The sequence below is a fragment of the Arachis duranensis genome, chromosome 10, assembly GCF_000817695.3.
Source record: "Arachis duranensis cultivar V14167 chromosome 10, aradu.V14167.gnm2.J7QH, whole genome shotgun sequence".
Classification (NCBI taxonomy): Eukaryota; Viridiplantae; Streptophyta; class Magnoliopsida; order Fabales; family Fabaceae; genus Arachis; species Arachis duranensis.
This window is the reverse complement of record NC_029781.3, coordinates 4460361-4480588: the sequence shown is the minus strand read 5'-3', so window position 1 is coordinate 4480588 and position 20228 is coordinate 4460361. Positions and strand designations below refer to the sequence as shown.

At 30.8% G+C, this 20228-nt stretch overlaps 1 protein-coding gene across 1 annotated transcript; it reads right to left on the bottom strand.

The window, feature by feature from the left end:
• Positions 1-6422: 6422 nt before the first annotated feature.
• On the bottom strand, positions 6423-19573 carry LOC127742773 (protein FAR-RED ELONGATED HYPOCOTYL 3-like). The gene is made up of 9 exons (XM_052255512.1): positions 19516-19573; positions 19185-19225; positions 18396-18784; positions 17860-18060; positions 17657-17733; positions 17022-17426; positions 16667-16930; positions 14886-15022; positions 6423-6641 (listed from the first exon to the last, which is right to left on the bottom strand). The coding sequence occupies exons 1-9, from the start codon at positions 19571-19573 to the stop codon at positions 6423-6425; spliced, it is 1791 nt and encodes a 596-aa protein (XP_052111472.1).
• Between the last annotated feature and the right edge of the window lie 655 nt (positions 19574-20228).

The window sequence follows — 20228 nt, the reverse complement described above, 5'->3', positions numbered from 1 at the left end:
ATTAATAAAACTAATTATAATTAATTATGTTGTTCTATTCTTGGTTGATTATTAGTTGGTTCCATATACTTTTCCTAAAAAAAAATTGTAAGCTCTTGTTATAACTGTAATGAACATAGATCGGTTGGAGAATAAATTTGTAACAGTTCTAATGGGCCGTGAAAAGTTAAGCAAAGAGGGATGGAAGATGTGTGTTGGAGATAGATGTAAAATAAAATTGTGAAAAGATGTGTCGGTAGGTAATAAACTCTTTGAGGAGAGATTTCCAAACTTGTATTTTTATACATTGAATTGGTGTAGGGTGCTGTGGGTAGGCGTAGATGATGGTAGAGCATGGTTCAGAAACTAGATGCAACAAGAAGTTTATAATGTTAGTAAGAACAAGTAGTGGCTAAGAGTAGGAATTTAAAAATTCATCAGAATAAAGAACTAGTAGTGGCTAAGAGTTGGGAGCAAATTTACACACAATGAAATGTGATTAAAAAGAAAAAGAAAATCAAGATAGTTGTGGTTGACAAGGAGGTGAGAATAGAAGGAGAGTGGTGGTGGTGGTGGATATGTGTGGAATATGAGCCTAATTTAAGAGCATATATGGTTGGAGGATATTTGAAAAATACAAAAGATGAATTAAGAGGATATTAATGAGAGATGTAATATCTGAAAAGACGGAAGAAGATGCAATCTTACAAAGCCTTGGAGTAGTATTACAAATATTATTGGAAGAAGGTAATAGAAAAGAAGAGGAATTAGTGTTTTTAATTGATAATAAAAATATTGTTGAATGGATGCATGAAAAGATAGCAACAAGTTGGGACTTAATTAAGAATGTTGAGGAACAATACATATGTAGCAAAACAAGTCATACAAAATGTGGAGGTGAGGTTCAAGAACAGCAATAATTCAAACAGAGGAAGATTTGAAAAAGGTTGGTATTGGAGAATTCAAGCAGATGGAAAAGTGGATAGATAATTAAAGAGTTATGAGATGCAATTGAATTATTGGCTTTAATATTAAACTGGACAAGCAAACCACGAATAGAAGCAACTAAACAGGTGGATGACATGAAATAAAAAAGTCTACCAATTCTGGACTTTGAAATTTAAATATGAAGTGTATTAGTTTATTTTGTTGAATAATAATTATGCAAGCGTTAGTTTTTTGTTTTGTATGTTTTTTATTTTGTGTTTTTCATTTTGAGACTTCTTTGACATGCGATTCTTGATGGTAACGTCAAAAGAAATTAACGATAGATCATTGAAATTTTGGATGTAACTCTTTCTATTGGGATGAGACTTTTTGAATGATCTAAGAAATTTTTATTCTTTTGATATTAAAGATAATTGATACAAAAGGAGAGAAAATAAACGATTTGTACTATATAAGAAAACTCAAAAAAAAGTTAACAAAAAATTAAATTGGTACAAACATACATCACTTCTCTCAATTAAAATAAAACGTGTTAACACACATTCTGTCATACACTAATATATATGAATTGGGTTAATCACAAAAAATGCTCTTGAATTATTTAAATGCTGACAAAAATGCTCTCGAATTATTCAAATACTCTTAAATTTTGATGCAATTTTTCGCAAGTATGATTGTAAAAATAAGATATTATTATCCTTAAAATTTGATAATTTTTCGTGAAGTATATATGTTTTTGTAATTTTTTTGTTAACAAATTACCAAATTACCAAATTTTAATAGTAATAATATCTTATTTTTCTGATCATATTTTAAAACGAATAATCTCTGCATACAAGCAATTAAGGCTTACAAGCTATACAAGTCCTTTACCCTAAACGCGCCTCTTGTGGCATCTGTCTTTCACGCGCCTATTTAACAGAATATTAAATCAATCCAAATCAATTAACGTGCGAATATATAACTTCTAAAATTCAAAAGATTTCGTCTCCTTCCTCGAATCTCTTGCCAATTTCGTTCGATCTCCTTCCTACGTTTCTTCTAACTTTTCATTCGTCCTTTTTCGTGATTAATCTATGGTTTCTTCTTCGTCATTTACGTGAGTTTCTTTGTCTGTATTCTTGCTTCATTTTTTTCGATTTTCATGGTTTCTGAAATCAACCTGTGAACTCGTTTTGAAGATAATGGATGATTCAACTTCAGATTGTCAGCTGAACCAGGAAGAAGTAGATTTTGAATTTGAATCGAACGAAGTTCCTGAGGTTTGATTTAGTTTCAGTTAATTATTGAATCTAAATTTGATATAGTTAGTCGTTTATGATTTTCTAGCTGAATAATCCATGAACATTGACTGTAAAATTAATGCGTGAACATAATCTGTGAATTGAATCTAATGTACTAGTTTTGATTAATTTTCTGCATTTTATATCAGACGTTAGGATGTAGATCAGAACTTTTTGGGTGTATTTTAGGGGAAGTTTGGGTGTATTTATATTTTATGGCTTTTCGTGTTATTTTAGTTGAGTTGTTGTCGTTTGGGTGTAGATCAGGAATTCTTAGGTGTATTTTAGTTTTTAACAAGGTGTATTTTGCAGCCCCTCTGTGTTGTTGATGACCAGATTATTTCCAAGGTTGGAATGACTTTTACCACCATTGAAGATGCTGCAAAATTTTACAAGGACTATACCAAGGCTGCAGGTTTTTCTACAAGAGTTCGAAGCACAAATAAGAAGGAAAACTAGATTAAGAATCAATTGATTACATGTAGTAAAGAGGGAAAATGGAAATCTAAAATATCTCTGACTGAGAAGACAAATCCCACAACTGGATTAAATTGTCCTGTAAGAATTTATATACACACATTGAAGGATATTGGTGCTTGGACCATTTCGAAGGTCGTGCTGCATCATTCACACCCTTGCTGTCCAACTAAGGCAGAGATGCTCAAATAGCATAGGGAACTAAGCATGTCCGTTCGTTGTACAATAGAGAATAACGAGGAGGCTAGTATCAGACCAATCAAAACTTACCAATCATTTGTTGCAGCAGCCAGAGGTCACCGCGAGTTAAATTTTATTGAAAAGGATGTGAGGAATTACATCACGAGAGAAGTGCGGAATGTTTCGGAACTAGAAGATGCAAAAGAATTCGAAAAATATTTATTAAGAATGAAAAAGAAGAATCAGAATTTCTTTTTCGAGCTCGAACTTGAGGACGATCAATCGATTAAGCTGGCTTTTTGGGCCGATGCAAGGAGCAGAGCTGCCTTTGAGTATTTCGGAGATGTTATTTCATTTGACACCACCTACAATACCAACAGGTAATATGTTATTCTTGTTTATGATGCTAAATTAATGTTGTTTTATGAATCTGCTGCAGAGGTGTATATTGGATGTTTTTGGGTGTATAAAATCATTTTTTTGGTGTATGTAATGATTTTCATTCTGCACTATGGTAATTTGTTTCAGGTATAATTTGGTTTGTGGTTCTTTTGTCAAGGTGAATCACCACGGTCAGTCAACACTTCTTGGATGCTCTTTGATGAAAAATGAAGAAATTGAATCATTCAAATGGCTATTTCAATGTTGGCTTCGTTGCATGGGAGGAAATGCTCCGAAAGGAATTCTCACTGATCAATGCGCATCAATGAAAAAGGCTATAGAGGCTTGTATGCCAACAATAATTCACCATTGGTGTATTTGGTATATCATGAAAAAGATTCCAAGCAAATTAAATGGGTACAAAGGACATGCAGAAATTGAACAAGAGATGAGCCAAGTTATTTGGAACTCTCATACCAAAGACTCATTTGATAGGAATTGGAATGATTTTCTGCTGAAGTATGGTCTTGTGGACAACAAGTGGCTTTTAGGTAATGTTGTTTAAAATCTGTAGCAGAGGTGTAAATTGCATTTTTTGGGTGTATTATAGCCTTATTTAGGTGTATTATGCAGATCTTTATGAAGACCGTCATGGGTTTCAATTTATCTGGATCACCACTTCTGGGCAGCGATGAGAAGCACACAAAGGAGCGAGAGTATGCATTCATTTTTTAACAAGTTTATTACATGGAACAGCTCACTTATTCAATTTGTCAAACAATACGATAATTGCTTCGGAAGCAGGGAGCAAGCAAAGAGAGAATCGGATGCTGCAGATTTTCATACGGTCATACCGTGTGTAACAAAATCCTCCATTGAAGCTCAGTTTCAACATGTGTACACTCACTAAAAGTTTAGGAAAGTCCAAGCACAATTCAGAGGAAAGGCAAATTGCATCACAAGATTAACGAACTCCGCTTTTGGCTAATCAGTATATGAAGTTGGAGACAAGTTTACAGCTCAATATTCAACAAGTTTGTGGTTACTTATGACTCAGTAGCAGCCGAGGTGAAACGCCAAAGCTTATTATTCGAGTCAAGAGGCATATTGTGCTGTCACGCACTAAGCGTGTTAAGCTTTGAACGAGTAACCCAAGTGTCACCGAGATATATACTGGAACGATGGATCAAGAAGATAAAGAGGCGACACACACACATCAAGAGCAGCCACGACGAGCCACTGCTAGAGCCAAGAAGCAAGATGTTTGACGAATTAGTGTTTCGTTCACAAAATATTTGCGAATTTGCATCAGAATCGGAGGAGATGACTGCCATTCTGCACCGTGCGAATGATAAGGTCATGGTTGAGATGGAAGAACTGAAAGCCAAAAGGAAGAGGACATGTTCGTTATGTCACGAAGATGCCAACTTGGAATTCGTTAACGAGCTTCAAAGCCCTCCAAGGGTTCAAACTTTATTGAACGTCTATGTTAAGTATTCTAGTTGGACATATTTATGGTTTTTTTTGGGTAATCTTATGTTCCTGTTATTTGTTATAATATTGGTTACTTCTAAGATGGCTTGATTTGAGATTAACAATTAATTTACTCACTTGTGTATGTTTTACATTGGTTTGAAGACCGCATAACTAAGAGAAATGGTTACATAACAACTTTATTCTATCTAATTCGAGGTGTCATGTAGTGTTCGTCATGTATAGGTGATTTATAATGGTGTTATTCTATTTCTAACCATCCTAGTATATAGATTAGGGGACAAAGATCAACTAACCAACTATTCTACCAAAAAATGCTATTCAAACAAAATTTGAGCAGGGTAAATGGCTGCAATTAGTAGACATATACATGAATGGATAAAATAGTTACCTGGAGAAATATATTGCATTTTGCTTGGGCTTAAAATTTCAGAAAAAGTTGGGCATAACCGGTTTCAAGGCACTTGCTGCATTAAGCCACTTGCTGCATTTTCTACTCGTGTACATTAATTTTTTTGTAGCTGATCCAATTTGCTTGCTAGCCCACTTTACTTTTAGAGAAACTTGAACTACCAAAAAATAAATATTTTTTCAGGTTAGTTCATCGAGCCCAATCCCAAACATATCAGAAAGACTAAATATTTCCTTAATTAAAGTAACTAACATTGGGAAAAAAATATTGAATACCAACTCCTCTACTATCTTACACCTTAATTCCTAACAAGAACTCAATAGGGATGATGATGAATCGACACATGCATACAAAATTTGACCTATACCTTACTATGTAACACGATTCCACAAAAAATGACGACATACAAACGGGCATTTAAGAAACTACTTGAAATAAGTTAGAAGACAAACTTACATGATGGCCACAAGTGTCATGACAACAATTGTAGATACCACTACTGTGTTAGACGATGACCCAACCTAACCCTTACATGGTAAGACCTGCAATAAGCCATACACTCATTGAATGTTACTATATAAGAAGAAAAACAAATCGCTGACATGTTTGGTTATATACTAGAATAATGTAGACCCCATTCGTGTGTCAGTTATGTATTGTGGTGGCTGGGTGATTTGTCATGGGAGTCACCAAATAATCTGTCTATTTTATCATCCCCTTCTCCTTGCTACTCTTACAGAATTGCCAAACATTGAGTTATTACATGATTGCAATGTTAAGCATTCATGTCAATAAAAAAATGTGGTTATTTTCTGGTTTTCGGACGAGTTACTACAACATATTAGCCTTTATATGCTATTGAATTATGAAGGAATTTGGATAACTAACTCACAACTCACAAAAATATATACCATAAGACATATATGTATCTATAGGTAAAACAAGAACACGTCACTACATACATAATCAAATTCCAACCATCTTGCCCATATCAAAGAAAGTTTATGTCACGAAACAGCATCAGCAATTTTTCTTTTAAAATTTTCAATCAATTTTGTGTTTACATTCTAAAAGAAAAATTCACAAACTATCATAGATAACGTAATTACCTAGAACTATCTCTAAACAAACAATCTTCATTGATCTTTTGTAACCCTGCAGCAATTTAATAATACTTTGATGCTATTGTCTTCGACAAACAGAACAAAGAAGGAAATTATTCTTAAGTTTTTGAACCTATTAGAGATGCTTGTGGTTCTGGTTTTGATCTAATCATTGGACTTTGTTGATGAAGCCTCCTTCTCTCTTGCAGCTGCTTCTCTATTCTTCTTCTTCAACTCTGCTTCTCTACTCTTTTTGTTCAGCAGCTTCTTTAGGTTTACTATTCTTTCCTCTACATGAGCAATCAAGTTATCCAGTCCCGAATGTTCTTCAACATCATTCGGCTTGCTGTCACCCAATCCCCTTGTTGGCTCCACCGCTCTGACCTTTACAATGTGGTCATCAACTCAGACAAAGAATTTGCAATGTGGTTGTGTCACCTAAATCGAATAGAACTCAATGAATGTATGGTAGTACAAAACACTCCAATTTAATCTAATCCACATATATCACTGTAATTAATACCTAAACTCTAAATCTAAAAAATTCTTTCAAATTTTTAAACCATTTTTTATATCAGATTAGTTTTCATGTCAATTCATGTCACAATCAATTTATTAATCTAGGTAGATCTATTTCCGATAAATCAACTTTTTTTCAATTATCAATCATTCTTCAAAATTAACCAGCTACAGTATCAAATCATATACAAAATCAACCCGAATCAACAGCAAACCACTTATGGAATCAAATCATTTTCATATCCAATTGTGAAGCCATTCACAACAATTCAAAGTCACATCCACAACAACTTGAGCAAGGAAAAATCACCAAAATATAGAGTCTAAACCTCCATTCCAAAAATTCAAAATTTAACCCAATTTTAGTATAAAAATAGTATGCATAGATGAAGAATTGGGTGCTTGCCTTTAACAATGAGCATCCAAAAAATAACCTATTCGGGTGGGTGTTTCTCTTCGACATGTAACAGATGGCATATTTTTTGCAGAAGCATTTTGGGGCCATACCATCTTTTACATCCCCAGGTTGCAGCAAACACGAGGTTTCATATCCAGCTTTGAGTTCCTGTTGTGCGCCGTCTCCACCTCTGCTTTGTCTCGTGTTCGAAGAGCATGTATCACTGGCCATCAATCTAATTAACACCACCATAAACAACTATGATCAACTACTGCATTCGAAATTGAAACAATCTTCTTCCACGAACAGTGATTACACAAACTGAGTAACAGAACAAATAATGCAAAATTGGAAGTGAAATTCGAAAAAATACAAACACATGAGCTAAAAGAAGAAGCAGTAGGCCTTACAAGGATTTTTGGAGACGATTTCAGAGTCGGGTCGCCGGTTCCTGGCCGGGGAGGGGACAAGTTATACTATTCGACGGATTCGAAAAAATTTAACCCTGGCGGTGAGTCACTGAAAATAAGAAATGTATCAGCTAGAAGAAGAGGCGGTTTGGCTTACAAGGTTATTTGGAGACGGTTTTGCATGTGGGTCACCGGAAAAATCAAATGCATGACCTACAGGAAGAAGCAACAGACGCATGAGGTAGAAGAAGAAACAGTGGGTTTTCAAAGGGTATTTAGAGAGGGGTTTGCTTCCACGAATTGACCCCTGAATTTTTAAGTTTTACACATTGAACCCATTCATATTAGAGTACATATACGTTAGGTAGTATAATGCAAATAACATAAAATACAATGCAGTGTAAAAACATTAAATGTATTAATTAATGAATTTTTCAACATAGTGCCACCTAAGCAAGGGTAAATCACCCATAAAATTGTCTGGGTTTGGAAGAAAACACCCTAAAAATATATTTTGTGGAGTAATTTTTTAATTTTATAAAAAAATTTCAACCATTCATTTTAATAAAGTAAGAAGAATAAAATAAGAAATAAAAATAATAACAAATAAATTAAAATTAAAATAAATATACACTATAGATTAAATAAAAATTTTCATATATGGTTGGCTTTTCAATAATCTCATATGTGTGTGTGCGCGCTACCCACTTTTATTTGCAATCATCAAAGGAAAAAAAAGAGTTAGAGCATGGAAAGAATGTTGAAAATTTGGGTGGTGATAATAAATTTTGTGAGTGTAGTTCCGTGGTTTTTATTAGCTCAAAATTTTTCAAAAGACTATCTTAAAGCTCATAATAATGCACGTGCAGAAGTTGGAGTTAAACCATTAGAGTAGGATCCAAAGCTTGAATCGCATGCGCGCAAGTACGTGAAGAAATACATTGCAGACTGCAAAAAAAGGGCTTTTCAATGTGGACTTTGTTGGTATATATGGCCAGAACAATGCATATCATCCAAGATCCATTTTAGGAGTAGCTGCTGTGGATATGTGGGTGAAGCAGAAAACAAATTATGATTATAATTCCAACTCTTGTATTGATGGTACCATTAATTGCAGTTGTTACGCTCGGGTTGTTTGGAGTACAACTACTCGACTTGGCTGCGCTAGAGTCAAGTGCCGCAATTATGAAGGCACCCTTGTTACTTGTTTATATGATCCTGAAGGCAACACTCCACATGAACGTCCCTACATAATCCATTAATTACCAAGTTAACCTCATTACATCTCTCTCTAAACTTTAATATAAGTTTGCACATTTTACAATGATTGTTGGCCTTGTAGTTTTCTTTATGATTATTTTAGTTTAAATTATGATGTGCTTTCCATTAGCTTTGTGTCTTATTAGCTGATAAAAATATAATTATTTCTATTTTTTTATCAGTTTAAATTTTTAAAATAAGTAATTTTATAATATAATATTAAAATAACTTAAAAGTAAGCATACTAATTAATTAAAAAAAATTATATGCAAAAATTCACAAAAATATAAAAGAGTGTCTTGTAATTAGTAGTAACTAAATCATATATTAAAGTATTCATCCTCTCGTATATGTGTATATATGATCGATCAAAATTACTGCTTCCGAGTTTTGCTGAAAGTTTTCACCATACCAAAAGAGAAAAAAAATCAATTTTACAAAGTAGTGAAAATGGTAAGTTCAAATCAAGCTTATTGATCCATGTGACCATGTCTGTATATAAAGTGGAGACAAAAGTTTCGTGTGCACGTACACATATCTCTTGTACATTTTATTCTTTTAATTGTAATAATTAAGTCCGTAATAAATAGTCTGTTAATGTATTTTCTCGACCTCTTTAAAATACCGAAGCAAATTGCAAAGAAGATCATATCCATACAAATCAATTTTTTTTTGGCTTTAAAGGAGATAAGAAAGCCATGCCAACGATAAAAATCAATTATAATGCTAGTAAGAACAAGTAGTGTATGATAGATATTCTTTGCGATTTTGTGGGTCATTTGGCAGAGTAGGAATTTAAAAATTTATCAGAATAAAGAACTAGTGGTGACTAAGAGTTGTGAGCAAATTGACACACTTGTTGGACATGAAATGTGATTAAAAAGAAAAAGAAAATCCGGATAGTTGTGGCTGAGAAGGAGGTGAGAATAGAAGAAAAGTGGTGGTGGTGGTGGGTATGTGTGGAATATGAGCCTAATTTAAGAGCATATATGGTTGGAGGATATTTGAAAAATACAAAAGATAAATTAAGAGGATATTAATGAGAGATGTAATATCTGAAAAGACGGAAGAAGATGCAATCTTACAAAGCCTTGGAGTAGTATTACAAATATTATTGGAAGAAGGTAATAGAAAAGAAGAGGAATTAGTGTTTTTAATTGACAATAAAAATATTGTTGAATGGATGCATGAAAAGATAGCAACAAGTTGGGACTTAATTAAGAATGTTGAGGAACAATACATATGTAGCAAAACAAGTCATACAAAATGTGGAGGTGAGGTTCAAGAACAGCAATAACTTCAAATAGAGGAAGATTTGAAAAAGGTTGGTATTGGAGAATTCAAGCAGATGGATAAGTGAGTAGGTAAAGGAGTTATGAGATGCAATTGAATTATTGGCTTTAATATTAAACTGGACAAGCAAACCACGAATACAAGCAACTAAACAGGTTGATGACATGAAATAAAAAAAGTGTACCAATTCAGGAGTTTGAAATTTAAATATGAAGTGTATTAGTTTATTTTGTTGAATAATAATTATGCTAGCTTTAGTTTTTTTTTTTTTGTATGTTTTTTATTTTATGGTTTTCATTTTGAGACTTCTTTGATATGCGATTCTTGATGACAACATCGAAAGAGATTAATGATAGATCATTGAAATTTTGGATGTAACTCTTTCTATTGGGTTGAGACTTTGTGAATGATCTAAGAAATTTTTATTCTTTTGATATTAAAGATAATTGATACAAAAGGAGAGAAAATAAATGATTTGTACTATATAAGAAAACTAAAAAAGAAAAACGTTTACAAAAAATTAAATTGGTACAAACATGCATCACTTCTCTCAATTAAAATAAAACGTGTTAACATACCTTCTGCCATACACTAATATATATGAATTGGGTTAATCACAAAAAAATGCTCTCCAATTATTTAAATACGAACAAAAATGCTCTCAAATTATTTAAATATTCTTGAATTTTAATGTAATTTTTTGCAAATATAATTATAAAAATAAGATATTATTATCTTTAAAATTTGATAATTTTTCGTTAAGTATATATGTTTTTTGTAATTTTTTGTTAACAACCAAAGCTATCTTTAAAAAATTGCAAAAAATATATATTTAGTAAAAAATTATCAAATTTTAATAGTAATAATATCTTATTTTTCTGATCATATTTTAAAAAAAGTTCACATCAAAATTCAATCTTTAATATATTTTTTAGAAAATACATATTTAATGTTAGATTTTTTTACGAGATTATCTAATATTAAATTTATATTTCTCAAAAGATATTAGAGATTGAATTTTGATGCAATTTTTTGCAAATATGATTAGAAAAATGAGATATTATTATCCTTAAAATTTGGTAATTTTTCGTTAAATATATTTTTTACGTAATTTTTTTGTTAATAACCAATAATATTTTTAAAAATCACAAAAAATATATATTTAAAAAAAAAGTCACCAAATTTTGAAAATAATAATATTATATTTTTCTAATCATGTTTAAAAAAAATCGCATCAAAATTTATTCTTTAAAACAATTTATAAAAATACATATTTATTTTTGGACTTTTTTATTATATTTTTAAATTATTTAAAAATATTTTTGTCGATAATAAAATGTAAATAATTTTTGTCAACCTTCGAATAATTTAAAAATATTTTCTAAAGTATAAGTTAGCAATTTTCGCCACTAGAGTTGTTGGCCTTGCAATATGGTTGTTTATGTTTGTCAAAGGCCGATCTTTTGCCTTATGTGTTCGTATTATGTGGCTATCAAATTAAAGTATTTATCGTCATCATCATCGTGATGTATGTATATTTGATTCTAATTACTTCCAGTTTTGTTATTTGATGTTTTAGCTTTATAGAGAAAAAGCTTTTTAACAGAAAAATAATAATTTTCATTTTTAAATTGATTATTATTGCGGGTTAATTAAGAACCTAATAGACACATTATAATCGACTATTTTATTAAATTAGTCCCTAATATAAAATATATATTAAAAAAATTAAATTATATATATTTATATATAAATACATAATTACTAATTTTATATATATACTTAGCATTTTTATTTTACAATAGCAATTAGATTATATTTGATTCTAAAAAAATATAATAAAAAAATCCAATTATTTTGCATGTTCCAAAGCTCCAAATATACTTGAAAAGAAATGGTAAGAATTTTTAATCTTAAAATAAAACATTAAAAGGCATCGTTACACAAAGACAAAGAGTAGATAGATCCATGACTTGTTTGATGTGCTATGCGAAGGTATCTTGGCAGCCACCCACGCATTTTGTATAAAATTAACTTCTATTAATAAAATACCGCAATTGACCTTTGATGTACTTGAATAGTTGAATAATGTGTATTGTATTATATGCAAATTATTATTGAAGTTAAATATATACAATAAAGAAGTCAGTAACAAGTGAAATGAATATAGTGTTAATTATTAAAGCAATGAATAAATGATTGAACTATGAATTTAATTATATTCAAATAAAACCAGTGACCCAATCAAAGAGCGCAACCAAAGGTTGTCACTAGCATTACTTGAACAGGCTCTTGGCTTGATCATTATTTCATTGGTCTAGTGATTGACTTTATATTACTATATATATTTTTATATATTTTTTACGGAGTCCAATTTTTGAATTTCGTAAAAAAATTTTAGCCATTCATTTTAATGAAGTAACAAGAATAAAAAAAGGAATAAAAAATAAAAAAATAAATAAAGAAATTAATTTTAAATTATAAATTAAATAAAAAAATTTCTTATTATTATTGCTTTTACTTATTGTTGGCTTATCAATCCTCTCATAAATTAATATACCTGTATGTATATATTTAGATACATCTAACTGCAACCATGTTTTATATTTATACATAATACTTTGATATTTAATTTTTGCAATCGTCTCAGAGAACCTTTTTAAAGAAGTTGGATAATGGAAAGGTTTTTAAAGATTTGGGTAGTAATAATGTGTTTTATAAGTATAGTTCCATTGTTCTTAATAGCTCAAAACTCTCCAAAAGACTATCTTAAAGCTCATAATGATGCCCGTGCAGAAATTGGGGTTAAGCCACTGAAGTGGGATCCACAGCTTGCATCGCATGCTCATGAGTTCATGAAAAAATATATTTTTTATTGCAAGAAGGGGGTTTATGATGTGACCAGTAATAAATATGGCCAATACAATGCATATACTTCAGAATCTGCATCAGTGTGTCGATGCTGTGAATGGATGGCTGACGCAAAAAACAAACTATGACTATAAATCCAATTCTTGCATTGATAGTACCCATAATTGTGTTTTATATGCTCAAATTGTATGGGGTGCAACTATTTTTTTAGGTTGTGCTAGAATTTAGTGTCGTAATTATGGTGACATCCTTATTACTTATTTTTATTATCCTTCAAGCCATTTTCCAGGTCAAAATCCTTTTGTAATTCATTAAGGATTTATTTATCTTATACTCTAAGGACATATATTAAGATTATAAATTAAAAAAGTTTTTATTAAAAAATACAAAAAATTTTAATTTTCAATACGACATCTGTTTTATATTTATTTAAATAAAAAAAATTAAAATTTTTTAGTAAGAATAAAATTATCATGTATTCTTAAAATACATATTAGCTAAATTCATTTATTAATGACCAAATTAAACTCATTGCTTCCTTCACTACACTTTAATGTAAGTGTTCTTTACTAAAATTGTTGACCTTGTAGTTTTCTGTATGATTATTTTAGTTTAAGCTGTGATTGTGCTTTCCAAAGGCTTTTTTGCCTTACGTACAAAGTGGGTACCTTTTCTTGAACCATTTTTTACTAATTAAAAAGTCTATTATGTATTAATACTACTCAAATCATATATTAAAGCATTCATCATCTTCTATATATGTATATATGATCGATCACAATTATTGCTTCCAAGATCCATTGAAAAGTTTTCATCACTACACAAATAAGTTAATTATTTCACAAAGAAGCAAAAACAGTAAATTTGAATCAAGCTTGATCTATGTCTGTGTATATAATGGAGACAAACATTAATTCATTTTTAATGTATATTTTATATTAATAATTAATTTTGATATACACTTAATTAATGATGACACATACACAAGAAAAAGTTATGGAAATAGCAATGGTAGTTTTCAACGGCTATGGATCTCGGAGATTGAAGAAAATATCAATTTTTAATCTGAGTTCACTTGTAAGACTGGATTCCTAATCTTTAATAGTAGGTATGGCAGCTACCATGACATTTAAGATAGAGTAGTCAGTGATACCTTCTCGATGAGGAAGGGATTTTATGGAAAGACTACTTGAATGAATTGTCCTTTGTTTCGGCTGAAGGCAATTAGGCTCGATCATTCGATTGGGGTAAAGCAAGTGGGTTAATGAGTGGAGTTGTTTGGGAGAAATTGGTCCAAGGTCCATTGGAGCATATCAGTTGGTAGTCAGTCGGGGTTAGTCAGTCATTGTTCAGTTAGGATAATAGTTATCAAAATTAAACTGATAATTGAATCGGTCAAATTAATAGTTCATTAATTTATTAATTAACTAGTAAGTTATTGATTGAATCATTTAAATTATAATTAATAAATATAATTTTTAAAAATATAATTTAATTTACATATTATATATTAAAAAAAAGGAGACAAATATAATAAAAAACAATTTGACTTAGTGACAACCAAACTGCATATGCGACAGGATTCAGATTTAAACTTAAGAAGAGTTTTCTTTTGTTAATTGTTGTCGGTTTGTATTGGTTTTGATTGGTTTGTATTAATTTTGACCAATTTTTTTTTCTTTAAACGATCAAAATATTAGACCAAATCAATTTAGAGTTTGATTTACTGATTTTTTTGTCAAACTAATAACCAGTCCGATCTAATTTTAACAACTATAATTAGGATAGATTAATAGTCAGTTGACATTGTTAACATGTTCTTATATTAGAATTTTGGCTTGTCTTCAATCTCCTTTTTAAAAGTTTTCTTATCACTACACAGAAAAGGCAGATTGCGGTGGTTTTTTGGCGGTGGTTACCAAAAATCGCCGCCAAATAAAATATTGCGGAGGTTGATGCGGCAGATAAGAGGAGGGTTGCCAATTGTTTATCATTTTGTGGCGGTTTTGGTATAACTGCAGCAAAATGAATTATTGTGGCACTAAATAAGTTATTAGCGGCGGTTTTTCCAACTGCCGCAAAATACGTCTAGCTCTTTTTTTAAAAAGAAAAATTAACCAGATATAATCTACTTACGTTTTCGTTACTTTATATGAAAAATATGTTTGAATCACTGTTACTTAAATTGTTACACTATTTTTGTATTTGTTTTATGAAAAAAATTTAATCACTTACAAAAATATATTTTGATTAAAGTAATCAACCTAAGAGTTAAATAAAAGAGGCAAACAAAGTTCAATCAACCATTAAATTCTTAAAATTTTTTATTTTAATTAATTAAATTAAGCACATTCTTATATAATTCGAATCAGTCTCATTTGAATTAGACAAACCAACACTAATTTAATTAGTCCTATTCGAATTAGTAGTGATGCTTGTAATTCGAATTTGAACAATTCGAATTATGTTTGCATGTGGTCCAAAAGTATATAAAGAGTATAATGAAGAGTACATTTAATAATACCCATAATGAATACAATAAATAGTACTCTTTATTGAATTCATTATGGATATTATTAAATATATTCTTTATTGTACTCTTTATATACACTTGGATCATATATAAATAGATCTAAATTAATTCGATCTACTATGGTACAAAATTAATTCGAAATAGACTGATTCGAATTACTAGCGACGTCCTAGCATGCATAATTCGAATCACCCTGATTCGAACTCCCCTATGATTACATGCAAGCATAATTCGACAAATTCAAACTACAAGCATCACTACTAATTCAAATAGGACTAATTCGAATTAGTGTTGATTTGTCTCATTCGAATGGACTGACTCGAATTACATAAGAATGTGCTTTTGGGATATCCTGGTAATATTTTTCAATTTGATAGAATTGTGTAATTTGGTCCTCCATTTGGTTTAATTGTGCATTTTTCCCAATATATAAGGTACCTATAATAACTATGATCCGATATAAGGTATACAACAAAAAATTGTGTCGCAATCAAATGTGTTCATATGATATATATAATTATTAATACTATATATCGAAGAGTCATTTAACTTGGTGGTAATATGATATTGTTAAAAGTTTTTACTCACTTTTTTTTGCTAATTACACGCTGGCTAGAATTTAATAAAATTATTAGTCTCCTAAACTTTTTTATTCTTTAATTTATGAAAAAGTATTTTAATTATGAGAAGATAATGGCAAGTATATTTTAATTAACAATATAGCATGTAGATAGTCGAAAAATTTAAGAAGTAATTGTAGAAATAGCTATCTATTTATGATATCTTCTATTTTTTTAAAACGATAGTACTAAATTATTCCATTTGGGATAACACTCATAATTTTATATATATAATAATCATAATTATATATTTATTATATTAAATATTATATAATTATTTTAATAATAACTAATAAAAATTAAATAAGATAATGCTCAACTATTATTCTTTCAAATGGTGGCTTTGTTGCATTGACTTTGGTAAGGATACAAGGCCATATGGTTGGTTAGAGATAATGTTTAATTCTAAAAGTAATTCCACAAGTGGCTAAAAAAAATAGCAATCAATAAAGTAATAATAGAGCATTTTAGCAATAATAATAAAATTAATCGAACACTGAACTTGCCTGTAATCTCTCTTTTACGATGCTTCTTCCTTTCTTGTTTAACAATTTTTTCTATAGTAGATTGAAGCTTTTTCGTATACCTATAACCTTTTCGTGATATTTGTCGAGGTTTGTGAATCTCTAAATCATTTGCACTTTCATCTACCTCATTCAAATTTTGATTATCTACAGTATCCATTGAAGAGGCCTTTAGTTCCACTAATATAACCCAAATTGAGTCTAGTATATGATGTATGGTATCGGTGAGCTCCTCGGATGCGGTGACTACTTCATCAATATTGTAAAATTACTTACACATCTCATTATAACATTTTTTACGGCTCTAAACGACTTGAATCATGGCTACACATGCTACTGTGCTTGTGCTTTAAAGTTTTCTTCCACCGATCAAGAATGTATTTATTTGGCAATTTTTTCACTCTTTTAAGATCAAGGACTGAAAGAGTATGGCGGCATAAAATTCTCTTTGACTCAAAAAGATGGCATTGGCAAGAAACATCTGAAGTTGAAGAATCAAACGACACCTTGTAAGTAACATCAAACATCTTATCACCATTCTCAATCTCTTCTATAACTTTGTAAGTAACAATATATTCCTCTTCATGCTCTTTTGTTGAAAAGCGATTAGCCTTTGCTCTAAACTCTTTTTGAAGCTCATTAAACTTTGCATGAGTATATTTCTTTTGAAACTGTTTTTCAATACTAGAGGCAATAGCACAAGGTATAATGGTATTGAAGCTAGCAGCATCCAATTCATATTCTTGTTAAGCTTTATTTGCAAGACAGTGGTCATATTGTGTTAGAAATTGTTGTAAGTTGCTCTTTGAGGTTAGGTAGCCCTTTATAAATGAGTGCATGCTTTCACTCCTTTGAGCGCTACTCATGCCTACCCAAAAACTGTTGCTAAGAAAAATAGGGACCCACTTGCTAACCAATAAATGATAAATAATTAAACAGTAGATATAAGATAATCAAACTCATATAAAATACCTGCTAACCAATTATTATTATGCAAACTGAATCTGTTGATAAAATCAGTCCAAGAGCTCTCAAATGTTTTCTTAGACCTAGAATCCCACACAATATGTGTCATGTCAGCACAAATCTCGTTAAATTGCTTGCATGCTCCTAGTTTTTCTAAAATTTTCTTCGTGATATGCCAAATACACCATCAATATCATGTCGTTGGCAACCATTTTTCAATGACATTTCGCATAACTTTGCATTGATCCGTCAATATGCCAATAGGTGGCTTGCCACCCATACATTGTATCCAACAATCAAATAACCAAACAAAGGAATTCTCTTCTTCGCATGAAAGAAGAGCGCAACCAAGTAGCAATGATTGGCTATGGTGGTTAACCCCAACAAATGTGCAAAAAGGTATATCATACCTATAATAAAAACAAGAGTACATAATCAAACTCAGTTTCATTCTATTCTACCTATAATCAAATTCATTCTATTGTACCTATCTCTATACATCAAACATATGCAAAAACAAGAGTACATAATCAAATTTAGTATAACATGCACATTAGCGCAAAATCATTCTATTGTACCTATCTATACATCAAACATATGCAAAAACAAGAGTACATAATCAAACTCAATATATCATGCACAACAGCAACAAATTCATTCTATTCTGCCTATCCCTATACATCAAACACATGCAAAAACCAAAGTGCATATAATTAACTTAAAATATGTAATTGTGGTGTTATACCTATTTGTTAGGTACATCGTATCAAAACTCACAACGTTGCCAAAGTACTCATAAGTAGCACAACATCTAACATCAGCCCAAAAAGCATGCTTTATGTGATGTTGCTCGTCCAATTTAACTTCGTAAAAGAAGTTGCGATTTTGTTCTTGCATCCTATGAAAATATTGCATTAATGATTGCGCATCCCCTTCTTCTTCTAACACTCTAGCACTTCTTGCTATATGATTCCGAAGATCTTTTTGAGTAAAAGTTAATTTATCATAACCACCAACAGCAGTTGCTAAGCTTTGATAGGTGTTTCTTATTGTAACACCAGCTTGATCATTGATCTCAACTATCCATTTGGCATGCAAGCTTAGTTCCCTATTTTTTTTAGAGTCTTTGCCATGCTATGTGATGGATATTCACAAAGGTTAACACATATTCTATCTTCTTATCCCTTTTCACAATAATCCTAATTTTACAATTTTGCTCAGAAGTTGGATTTGTCTTCTTTAGTGGATTAATTTTTGATCTTCGATAACCAGCTCTAGAACATACCAAGATTTGGTATGTAATTTGTCTATTTTGATCTCACTTAGTAGTTCTTATATTCGATGAAAGACCAACCCTTTTTTGCATAGTTGGTATAAAAAATTTCATAATCTTTCACAGTGGAGAATGCCATTCCTATGTTTGGAACAATCTAAAAACATAGATAATAAAAAATTTAATAAAATCAAATCAGGTATAAAAATGCTCTCAATTTTCTATGAATGAACAAGACAAATTAGTAGTCAAGCACTGAACCTGAGTATAATCAAGTTCAGTAGTCAAATATAGCACTGATCCTGAATATAATCAAACTTGGTAAATATGATAATCAAACTCAATAGTCAAATATAATACTAAACTCCAACCCATTCATAGAATCAGCATCATCATCTGATCTAAGCAAATCCAGAAATTTTAAACATGCAAACTGCCAATTTTACTCCAATCCAAAAACTAAACATTTTTCTCATTACACAAATTTATAACATAAATTTTTTAGGATATAATCACACAACATACATGATGTAAAAAGATCTAAATGACATAATAAAGGCACATATTAGAAGCATAACTATTAGGAATTTGCCTATGGAATAAGCTTGTGTATCAAAGGCAATTACTTCTGTATATGCAAATGCTTCCATTGGCGTAAGCTTGTGACATGCTCCTCTTTCTAACTGGCCTATGCTATTGAAATTTTTCGAGAAGTAATATTGATTCAGGTATAGTAATTTACTAAGGGAAAGTCTAGGGGGCCAGCAATTCTATTGAATTTTGGCCAGCATGTAACCAGCAGAGAAAGGTGAGCCATTGGATGAAATCTCACACCAATCTCACACCATCAAATCATCATTGATGGCTAGTTGATGGCTAACAATCACAAAGTTGCTGGCCCCTAACATTGCTCATTTACTAAATCAATAATGTCGCTCAAATCGAAGCATAAGCCAAATCACCATTTGCATAACTAAATAATCAACAAAATTAAAATTAAATCAGAATAAAACATGGATAAACAAAAAACTAAAATCAAATCAAGAATAAAAAATTAACAAATGAAGTAAATTAAATACAAACCTCATCATTCGAATTTGTGGATTTCATTGAATCAAAAGTTATAATCAAAACTCTAAGATAACAAGAACAAGAAATGGCGCGAAGCAAAGCAGAGGAAACCGCGGAGAATAAAAGAAAGTGAGGAGTGAGATTGGCACAATTGAAGAGAAGAGAAGAGAATTGAGGTTCATACAATGGAACCTTTCTACGAGAAGAGAAGAAAGCACGAGAGATTGGCGCGAT

Excerpts from the sequence above, each read along its gene's own strand:
- LOC127742773 (XM_052255512.1), bottom strand. The coding sequence starts at position 19,573 with ATGGAAGCATTTGCATATACAGAAGTAATTGCCTTTGATACACAAGCT. Across the intron at positions 18,061-18,395 it reads ACGATGTACCTAACAAATAG|GTATGATATACCTTTTTGCA; the intron begins GTATAACACCAC and ends TTTTTATTATAG. Across the intron at positions 6,642-14,885 it reads CCGCAATCTGCCTTTTCTGT|GTCAGAGCGGTGGAGCCAAC; the intron begins GTAGTGATAAGA and ends CACATTGTAAAG.